At 37.1% G+C, this 11,714-nt stretch overlaps 1 protein-coding gene across 2 annotated transcripts in view; it reads left to right on the plus strand.

The window, feature by feature from the left end:
- Positions 1-11,431, plus strand: part of NXPH1 (neurexophilin 1) — a 138,951-nt gene extending 127,520 nt beyond the window's left edge. For both annotated transcript variants that reach the window (XM_038127938.1, XM_038127937.1), the window contains exon 3: positions 9,484-11,431. In XM_038127938.1, the coding sequence (XP_037983866.1) occupies positions 9,484-10,245 (762 nt within the window). In that variant the 3' untranslated portion in view covers positions 10,246-11,431. The remainder of the gene's footprint in view (positions 1-9,483) is intronic.
- The last annotated feature ends 283 nt before the right edge of the window (positions 11,432-11,714 follow it).

Raw genomic sequence — 11,714 nt, forward strand, 5'->3', positions numbered from 1 at the left:
GGCACAAAAATGAAATTTTTGAAGATACATAATACCACACTGTCTTCGTCCTTCTGCTCCTCTAGGATTTTTATGATTGACTTGGTGGGTGAAGATTCAGCCCACAAATCGATTGGGAAAAGATCATACATTTCCTATGTACTTGAAACCTACAGTTTTACACTCTTCCTTGACCATACCTTTGGGGCTGCGTAGTTCTGGAAGCAGCTGTAACTCAGACAACACCTCATTTTCTTTAACCAGGAAGCTCCTCTAGTGCCTGCTGTAGACATTTACAGCTTTGCCTGGCCTCAGCAGCCAGGCACCAAACTTCTGCCTGAACCGCACAGGAAAAATGCTGCATCCTTCCTAGGTTTTGTTGTGTCATGCTGGACCAGGTTTTGGGTGGTATCAGTTAAAGCTGGCAGGTGACTCGTTCAAAACAACAAGATGAGGAAGTTCTGAGAGTCTGAAGTAGAGATGAGGTGGTAGGGTGTTTCACATGTTAGAAGATTCATACAGAAACAGACAAGTGCTTGTAAGTGATATTTATTGAAAATGAAGAAATTCATAGCCCCACCTGCAACTTTAAGAAGTCTTGGATCTGCAAAGGCTTGAAAATGAAAAATATTTTCTGGTACAAATAGTATATTCTTCTCCTCATTTTGCCTTTCTTGATAAAATCAACACTTAGCCATTGTTGAATGCATGGTGCAGGACCAGATAGACTTCCATTTTGGCTTGCTAATTCTTTCAAACTCTTAAATTAAATAGACAATGGCAATATTTTCCTTTTTTATTTTTGTGCTCTAAAAGCTATGTGTTTGGAGAGAAAACAATGAGTTTTCTTCTTTGAAAAACAACAGTAACACCAGTGCCCGTCTTCACTCCTACTTTCCAGGAAAAGGGTGGAACAAACTGTAGGGCTGGCTTTTCATCACTTCCTGTTGTGGTTCTGTATTTTGGTTCTTGGTTCCAAGGTCCCAGTCTTATCCAGACAGCTTGAGGAGCTTGGATGTTTAATTCTGTGTCTGATTTCTGCTCTGAAAGTTTGTGAAAGAATAAAGAAAATGTTTCTATATATCTGACTGTCACAGGGGTGAAGGTAAGACTGGCAGAATGAAGCAGAGAAAAAAAAGGAGGAGGAGAAAAATATCCATTAGGGCACTGCTACTAGAAGAAATGTTTCTGTAATTACAATCTAAGTCTGATTGATTTAAAGTACCTATCTGTCTTAGATGACTAAACATTTTTTAAAAGCCTGCTTACTAAACAATTCTTCTAGTCACTAGTGAACAAAATAGGATCAAGAAGAATAATTTTTCAGATTTTAAATACTTGTGAAAATTTTTCATGAATCAAACTCAAAAGATAACAGAATAGTACAAATCTACACTGTTTCTTACAGGAAACCTCCAGATGGGGAATTTCCTCTATCTAAAAAGAGGAGCAATACTAGCAAGTGTGCATGCCTTGGTGTATGAGTACCACATCACCTGCAGCTTCAGCATGCTTACAGATGTACAAGGAGAAGTGCACTTCAGCAGGACTGGAGAATTTCAGAAGGCATTTACACAGAGCATTCATTGCTCTGCTTCCAGCCTGCAGCCTTTGGGTTCTCTCCGTAGAATTGTCTCCAGGGTGAGTTATGCACCATAGGTCAGATTGTTCTTGGTTACTACTGGGTGACTAGGTGAAGAGCATTTATTCAATTTGGAAAGGTCATCAACATTCATGGAGGTAGAGGACACAATCCATTCTGTTTCTCTCTTGATTATGGAACAGGCCTAGAATTCCAGGTGAATGAATAGATCAGTGAATCCCACACAAGATCATGGTCTGGACTGGAAAAGAATATTATTTAATTCAGGACCTAACAGCTGGCAGGCTGTCATATTTTTTCATCATTCTTTTACCATTCACAGGGCTTGTGGCAGTGTCACAGCTTAGCCCACAGTCCAGGAATGCAAGCAAGAGGAAATAAAACTCTAATTCTTAAGGATTTTTACTGGGACCAAACACTTTAGGTGTTTTACCATCTTTGCATTTCCTGAAAATTGTTTGAGACTAGCTTGTTTTCAGATTTGTTTGTAAGGCAACTTTAATTGTGTAGAAAGCACTGTAAAATTTTGATTTTTGCTAGCTTTTTTGTTTTGCAGAAGAGCCATTCCAATATCTTAATATTTTATGATAACAATTATTAAAAATTATAATGCACCTAAACAAAGCTGTGTTGCTGCTGTTGTATTAGTACCCTCATCTTTCTGTGGGCAAATTTTCTAATTAGTCTTTGATTCTTAGTCAGATCTCAAAGAGATATCAACTGATACAGGCACTGTAATTTCAATGATGTTAAATTTCACTGAATTTATATCAGCTGTTGTCAGCTGAATTTATATCAGCTTCTTGTCTTGCATAACTGCTCTGTTGTGTGATTGATGAAAAAATCTCAGGTGCTACATTTTTGTTTTAACAAGGGCAATTTGAAGCAAGAATGATAGCTCATAGATTAAAACCAGAAAAATACAGCATTTAAAGCTGAGCTGAGCAGAGTTAATAGAAGTATTCTGAATTTTGTGATTCTTAAGGATGTTCTATAAAAAATTGCAGTAATGGTGTATGTTAAGTTCAATTTCTTAACCTAAAGATAGTAAAGAAAAAAATTACATTCCTTGTTTTCTATGTGACAACAAATTATCGTTTTTTATGCTTAAATGAATGATCCAAAGTGATTACTTTAGAAAACATTATTAAAAACTTCAGACGTTCTTTTTTATATGGTCAATAATCAATTCAGTGCTCTTTTATGACCAAACCCAAATAAAATACTTTGAATAAGTAGAGAAAAAAGACTGAATAAATAATGGAAGGCCATATTTGCCATCATACAGGACCATGGTTGTGCCACATCCTGAATACCATGTACTATTCTGGTCTCCTCATTTTAAAAAGAGAACTGGGAGTGGAGAAGGACAAAAAGAAAATTCATAGGTAAAGGTATAGAGCAACTTATGTACAAGGATTATTTGCTTGATTCAGGAGGCTTTTAGGGCTGGAAAAGAGATCAATATCTTTTTACTATTATGAATGGATATAGTTGAGGCACGTACTAGTCAGCTAGAAGGAGGCTGCTTCCTTCATTTAGCTAGGAATCATCAAATTTTCCACTCGGTATTTGTAGAAAAAATATTTAATAGCAGTAAAGAAAAGTAATGAGGAGCATGGGAAATTTGGATAGAGACAGAATTTTCGATATGAAGGGCTCTCCAAAGGAGGTCTCAGGAACCAGGTTAAAAACAAACCCTAGGAGGAAACAGAGCTGTGTAACTCATTGCTGAAGTATCTTAGGAGTGTTAAAAGTTTACAAAGGGTCAAAGTGAACAAATGCACAGATGATCAGTCTGTTTAGAGTTACTGAAACAGAAAGCTCATTTGGTCCTTCCATTCACAGATTTTTGTATGTGATACCATAATATTGTAAAATGGAAAGGGAAATGATGAAACAGAAAACATATGCAGAAACAGTATGTAGCAGAAGAAACTAGAATTATTGGACAGCTGGGAAGAAATTAGGGGTCTATAATATGCTTGCCATGTTCTTGCCCTTCTCGAGGCATCTCTTATAATTGCTATTGGAGACAAGATGATTTTTCTAAATGAGTCTTTGGTTTGATCCTGCATAGCCACTTTTGAATTCTCATTTGACACTGTAGATCATGGGTTACTGTCCTGTTTGTCAGACTCATCTGAGTTTGCAGAAGTTTTCAATAACCAACACGCATCCTTACTCTTTTCATATTGTGCAGGAAAAAGGTTTGTAAGTTAAAACCAGAGAGGCCTGTTTCTGTGAAATACCCATGTATGTGTTTTTTTGTTTTTGTCCTTCCTTTCCAAAGTGTCTATTTAAGAGGTACGAGTCCTTCAGTGTGTTTTACTCTCTCCCATTATAATCATATCCCCATTAATTTGCATTCTCAGTTTCTTTGTTTATTACCAAATACCTGTAGAATATAGACCTTTACTTTTCTGGGAATTATTCACTGAAAAAAAATATTTCCATGCCACTGGTAACTTTATACAATGTGTAGACAGCTGCAGGAAGAAAAAATGGATCTAAATGGAAGGGTAAACTTGGTCTTGTTTTCCCTCCACCCATTGCATAAACAGGATGAATATAAGGACACTGGACTCTGTGACAACTTTCTGTGTGCTGTCCTGCCTTGATAATGGTCCAGCTTATTGTAATGTCCATCAATACTCTCCTACCTTTGTTGTACCTGTGATATCTTACCAAGGAAAGAAAATTCTGAATTCTTTTATACAGAGCATTTGCAAGCACAGTGCTGCCAAATTCTCACAGTGCTATGCCAATAAAAACAGTCTTGGTTTTTGATTAGTTATTTACCTGAAGAGAGAGATTTTCCACCTTGAGTATTAGATTGTTTGTTTGCATTTTCATTTGCTCTGAAGTAGTCATATATTCAGAGAAATAAATGCATAATTTCTAAACCAATACTGTAATTATAGGTAATGAAATGTAGTAGAGCTAGAATAAAAGGAAAAGAGTGAGAAATCAAGATGCATTCTGTACATTTTTGAACTAGTATTTTTTAAAATCTCAAATTGATCAGTCTTAAATTAATGTTAATATACCTGTGGTTGATTTACACTGAGAAGAGGACCTAAATCACCAATTGAAGCCTTCATGGTTTTCTGAAATTCCTTTTTAACTTCATTTTCTCTGCTCCAAATGTTCAGGTTTGACTTGGCAAAGAATTCATGGCTCAGTGTCTTCAAAGAGAACTCCAAAATTTCTGAGATAAATAAACTTCCTATTCTTTAGGAAGTCCTAAAATAACTATTTTAATTAAAGAACTATATTAATTAAAATATGCTTAATGAAGCTAAACATTAAAAAAAATCATCACCCTCAAAACATAAGATACAAAAGGAATGGAGTATTCTATTTTAATACATTAAAAAAAATTATTTACAGATCAATTCCTGTGTTGTTTTAATGATGCTTTCTGATATTATGCCTAATGAAATCACTGTCTTTCCTTTTTCAAAGGAGAAGTAGAAATTGAATAACAATTTGTTGGAGAAGAGTTGCTAGGCAGTAGTAAAACTCCTGGTGCCATTTTGGCATCAGTAGACTTTACTAGGTACTGGAAATCCATACTTTCCAGTAAAAGTACAAGACCAGAACCAAATATCAGTCTGCCATGCTTAATAAGTGCTTTTCCAATGACACTTGCAGTACTAGATAAACACTTCTAAATTTTTTTGCTCCTAACTATTTTTCTGTGCAAACATTTCTGCCATCATCATCATTCAGAACCACTTCTGGCCATGCGGTCATGGAGGAAATCCCCCTACTCAGCCCTTTTGCAACACTGATTTATTGCACTGCAGAGGTGTTTTGGGTTAAACTGGTGAGCAGCTAAGCACCTCATGGTTCTTTGCTTACTATCCCCTTTTCCCCAGTGGGACGGGGAAGAGGAATGGAACAATAAAAGCAAGAAAACTTAGGAGTCAAGATAAAGAAAAGTTTAATAACTGAAGGATAAATAGAAGAAGAAAAAAGAAAAGAAGGAAACAAACCAGAAGGCAACACTCAACATACAACCTGTGGTATTCACATACTCTTTGAACAGAGAGACATAATTCTTTCTCCCAGGATTTTTCCTGGGGGAAAGCAGTGAGAAAGCTCAGAGAGAGAGGAGAGAACAGTTGTTATCTCTCTGCTCCTGTTGTTTGGCACATGTGGAATGTGTTATGGAGATTGTTTACTGAGAGTGATTTGTTAATTGGACTCTGGTGATGATTGTTTTGACTGATTGACCAATTAGGTCAAAGCTGTGTTGTGACTGTTGGAAAGGGTCATGGGTTTTTCTTTAGTGTGATCTAGTTTTAGTTTGTAGTGTAATATAATATAGTATAGCTTAATAAAGCAATTGTTCAGCCTTCTGAATCATGGAGTCACTGCACGTCATTCTCTGGCTGGGGATTGTCCTGCATCGATACACAACCTCCTCCAGAGGGTAGAACAATGACCAACCAGTTCCTGAAAAAAAGATGGCTACCTCCTCTTAAACCCCCACTTTTTTAATTGCTAAGCATGATGCTGCATATTACGGTGAATTCAGGCTCTCTGCTCAGCTGTGTCCATTCCCAATCCATTGTGCACCTCCCCAGTCTATTCACTTGAGAGGCTGAGAGAGAAACCGAGAGAGCCTTGGTACTGTACACTGTTCAGCTGAGCTAGAACATCACTGTGTTACTAGCATTTCAGTCAAAACTCTAAACCACAGCACCATATGAGCTGCTACAAAGAAAATGGACTCCATCCTTGAGCCATTCAAATTGGATTTCAGATGTTTCATCTAGGAGTGGCACTAGGCTATGGAAAAGGAGGCAAAACTGGTTATAGTGAACTAATTGCTGAAGTAGAATATGCAAGTTTCTGAATTATATGTAGGCATCCCAAAAGAAGAGTACAAGAAAACCACCATAGAATTTAGGCTACTCCATGTTTTATTATCCAATTTAAATTGGCTCTTTTTCCATGAACCCCTAAAATAGGTCTATGTTTAAGCTTCACAATACTAAGCACAAAATCTCATGCTTTTGCATGCTCTTTCTTGTATTATTGCAACCTTGTGTTTGAGAAGAAGAGGGATTAAAGAAAACTGAATCAGTTCATGTGAAAGAACTGCTGCATTTGCAGAAATTCTATTACACAGCAATGCTCTGTGTTATTGGGTGTGTGAGTCTCTGAGGATATTTTCTATAGCATATAGTATACTAGCAGTATATGAAAAAGCAGTTGGATGGAAAATGTTAGTGAAGCACAATGAATTCTAAAGCTTTTTTATTAATGCTTGTGGGCTGCTTTTTTAGTGCTAACAGACTCTTGACTAGGAAGGACAGGTTCAGGCCTTTACTCACGAATGCAACCAGTTACCTACACTGAAAATCACAGAGGTCTCAGGACTAACTGCGCAGCTGGAAATTGTTCAGGTATTACAAAATCAATGACAGTAGCAATCAGTTGTATCTGTTAGATTGGCTATGAAGCAGTACAGAATGCATATGGCTGAATTCATCCATTTCCATGAAATACTCTGGCTTTCAAAAAACCACGTATAGGATCAGTCATCGATCATTTCAGAAAATTTCCTCCCTTTCCTGAGTCTTCAGTTTCACATGTCTGAAAAAAAAGAGAAACATATTTTAAAGGTTTTTAAACTCTTACATATTGTTACATGGAACTGGTAGTCTAATCCTATGAAATGTAAATCATTAAATGAAGAGAGGAAAACAAAGGAAAAACAAACTGTAAGCAAAGAAAATAAGAGTGGTAAGCAGTCTATATCCTATCTACAGATTGCTGGTTTACTAGCTCTGCTACCTAACTGCTTAGATTCATTGTGGGTTGACAGATTCATTCTAGACAGGCACATTTTTTCTTTTAACCACATTTCTTCTCTTATTTTGCCCTCCTTCCCCATATGCCATAGAAAAAAATAATATATTCTGAGTCTCTTTCTCTCTCCCTGTGACATCTTCATTGCTGCTTCATTAACCAGTGCACCATCAGTGCATTTTATTACAGCCTTCTCTCCTGGCCTACTGTGTTATTGCTAAGATGCAGCTATGAACTGGCTATCAAAATGCTAGTCTGTGTTTTAATCCTTCTGTCCATTCAAAAGAGGGGAAGTTGTCTCTTTGGCAAAATCCTGAATTAAATCCAAATTTTATCTATTATCCTTACTGGCCCCACATGAAATGGATTGGACAGGTATAGTGTAGGTTGCGACAGATTTATTTACCTATTTAGCTGCTGTAAAAGGCTGGGGGCATATCTCCTGTGTGATCAGTGTATTAGCACAATTTAGACTGATTTTATGTATGTGCCTTCAAATGACCTTGGAAAACTACTGAAGTTAATGAAAGTATGTTTCAATTTCATGATTGTTAAGAAATGAAAAGGCCATGCTGTGATAGATATCCTCCGTGACATATACCTCCAGTTGTACCAGTAGGGAGGGGACATGATTTAAATACTTTCTGGTTTCCAATGGGTTTCCTAGGTATGGAATGCACTCAATTCATTTTTAAGTGAAGAGAAAGATATAATTGCAAGTATGATAGAAGCACATAAATCAGTGCCAGAACACAGAGGAATAAAACAGGCATATTTGGAATCTCTTATGTAGCTATGAAAGGGGAAATAAGAAACTTGATGGCCTCTTCAGAACAGTACAAATGTTAAAAAATTGGGCAGTGTGTGTGGTACAAATTTTAGGGGGAATGGGACTACACATGTTGTCAGACCCTTTCCATCCACCCTGCACGAATTCCAGCCCTCCCAGGTACGCTCAGTTAGAGCTCTCTGCCAGTGCTGCATGTTAGACAGTTGTGAGCCTGCATCTGTTCTCTGTTTTCCACTCAGTTAAAGCAAAGAGAAAAAAATATAAATAAGGCAAATTGCTCTGACAGTAAATTTTGTGAAAAGCTATGTCTGAAATATATTATTTTGTAGGAACTTGGTGCAAGATTTTCTGTTCTTTTAAAATGTGATTTGCAGGATTTTTTTATTACTGCTTTTAAATTGGTGCCTCTATTTTTTAAATTTTTTTTGTAAATATACAAAAGGCTTTCTGTCTTACACAGATCTCTATTTAATTTGGGGAGGAAATGGTGAAAAAAGAAGTGAAGCGAGAAAGGAGAAATGCTTGTCATATTAGATACAGACAAGGCAAACCAGTAGTTGATCTATAAGGGGTTATTAGAAAACACCGCGACTCCTCCTGCATTAACTGATGTGGAGTACACTGTATGTACAGCTGTCAACTCAAAACTGATTAAAATTTTCATTATTCTGTTATTAATATTGTAGTTGTGACTGAAGATCCCAATCAAGAACATAGACCAATGAGTATTCATAAAAGGAGTAGGGAAATTGTATTATTATTATTAGATTCATAATGACAAGGACTCCAAGCATGGTCAGGCTGGCACCACCAAGACAGCACCCTGACAGTGGACTCCAGGGGCAGCAAAAATAAATGAATGTGTCTCTGATGGTGGAAGACACAGCAACCTTGCAGAGTGAACATTCAAGCAAGACCACTTCACTCTGAGATGCCACATACAGCCTGAAGGATGACAAGACTGTGTACCTCAGTTTTTGTAGTAATTCATTACACACATCACTTACAGACATCATAGCAGACAAATAACGTGAATGTCTGTGATTAAATCTGAAGGCCAATTTAAAAAACCTGGAAAAGGAGAATTGAGTAATAACTACTTGGAAAGTGGAGGAAAACAGGCATTGCTCTTTTGGTTTACTGAGTGGAGAGGTACAATTTAATTTATCAAAGAAATATTTCTCTGTGATTAAGAAATCTGGTTATTTTGGTCTCAGGTGGAAATGATGGGGTTTGTATCACATATCTCAATATATTGTTTCTTTCTTCTTCTCTTCTCTTTCAGGTTACCTGTGCAAATTTAACAAATGGAGGAAAAACAGAACTTCTAAAATCAGGAAGCTCCAAATCCACACTAAAGCACATATGGACAGAAAGCAGCAAAGACTTGTCCATCAGCCGACTGCTGTCACAGACTTTTCGTGGAAAGGAAAATGATACAGATTTGGACCTGCGATACGATGCCCCAGAAACTTATTCTGAGCAAGATCTCTGGGACTGGCTGAGGAACTCCACAGATCTGCAAGAGCCTCGGCCCAGAGCTAAGAGACGGCCCATCGTCAAGACTGGGAAATTTAAGAAAATGTTTGGCTGGGGAGATTTTCATTCCAACATCAAGACTGTGAAGCTAAATCTGTTAATAACAGGGAAAATCGTTGACCATGGCAATGGGACGTTTAGTGTTTACTTCAGGCATAACTCCACTGGTCAAGGGAATGTATCTGTGAGCCTAGTGCCCCCTACAAAAATAGTGGAATTTGACTTGGCACAACAGACAGTGATTGATGCCAAAGATTCCAAGTCCTTTAACTGCCGAATCGAGTACGAAAAGGTTGACAAGGCTACCAAGAATACACTCTGCAACTATGACCCTTCAAAAACCTGTTATCAGGAGCAGACCCAGAGCCACGTGTCATGGCTCTGCTCCAAGCCCTTTAAAGTAATCTGTATTTACATTTCCTTTTATAGTACAGATTATAAACTAGTACAGAAGGTGTGTCCTGATTACAACTACCACAGTGACACACCCTACTTCCCTTCAGGGTGAGGACCAACTTGTGTCTGAGACTGAAGCCTGGGGAATAAAAGAGGTCGAATAACAGGGCTGTAACCTCAAGGAGGAAGGCCACATCTATTGCCTGGAATGTGTCTACCTGCTGCTGCTGATGTCAAATGGCTGCAAATATGTTAGTGGAAAACAATCTAATGTAATTTTTGCCCAGTCAGCTCCGTGTATCCATCTAGGTGTAAATCACTATGGATTGGAAATAAAACCATACACATACACAGAGACACACACACACACACATTTTTCAGCTCACATTATTGAGATTCCTGTTAAGAAATCTTTCATTGTCTGATATCTACGGATTCAGCATAACCTATCATCAAGCAAAATGGATTAACTAGACAGTACAAGGTTTCTAAGGCAGACTGTTATGGAAATCTCCTGAAAGTCTTTTGAGTACATGCCAATCAATAATCCCCACTCATGCATTCTACTGCTTGGAGCAGCTGTACTGGTAAATAATACTGTAGGAATAAGTACTTGTTAAAATGGGAAAAAAGTGTGCTTAGAGTTCAGTATTCCGTATTATATGAACATAGCAAAGTGTCTTGACTTTTCCCAGCACACAGTAGGCACATTCAAGGTGGTGTTGGTGGCTCTTTTTCCATGGAGCAAGCCTGTTTCTAGTAAAGATGGGCAAACATTTGGAATTTACATGTGAGCAGACATTCTGGTTTAATGTTTCTCTGACTCTTTAAGGTCTGATTCTTTAAACTTGTTTGAGTTTAGGCCAGCTAAACTACTTAAAAACTGGAATTGATCTCTAAGAAGGAAAATACCTGGCGGACAACATGTAAGTTATAAGTGGCTGTCTTATCTTTATTACAAAATATTGTAACAAATTCAATATCCTAGTCTTCATTTGTATGAATGGTTTGTATTGTACATAATTTAACCAGTGTTATTTGAGCTGCTTATTAATATTAACTTGTAATTGTCTCTCTGCTTGTTATTGTTTAAAACAATCAAGGAAATGAGGAATCCATCAATGTAGCTGTAAACTCCATTAAAAGACAGAACTATGTACAAAGCATTTATTCAGCTAAAGTATTGTTGAAAGCTATACATATACAACATTACAGTCTGTCTGTATTTAGATATTTTATTTCCAGAGGAAAAAAAATGAACTGTACATAAAAATAAAAATCTTAAAGTTGAGTTTCAATATGTACTGTGTAGATAGTAGTTTAAATAGTTCTGACAAGCGGGTAATACTCCAAGTCTAATATGATTTTCAATATTGTCTCTTTGCATATTTACATCTATAGACATCTATTTATGAATTTGTGTGTGTGCATAGTTGTGTGTGTGTAGGTACATGTGTGTGTGAGTGTGTGCAAATACATATATATGTTGAATGCATAAAACTTTCCTGAGCCCTTTTCCTAGCAAGGAGATCTCATTACTGAAAGTCTTGCTAGTTCAAGCAGAAGCCCCAACTCCGATAA

This window comes from Motacilla alba, chromosome 2 (assembly GCF_015832195.1).
Source record: "Motacilla alba alba isolate MOTALB_02 chromosome 2, Motacilla_alba_V1.0_pri, whole genome shotgun sequence".
Classification (NCBI taxonomy): domain Eukaryota; kingdom Metazoa; phylum Chordata; class Aves; order Passeriformes; family Motacillidae; genus Motacilla; species Motacilla alba.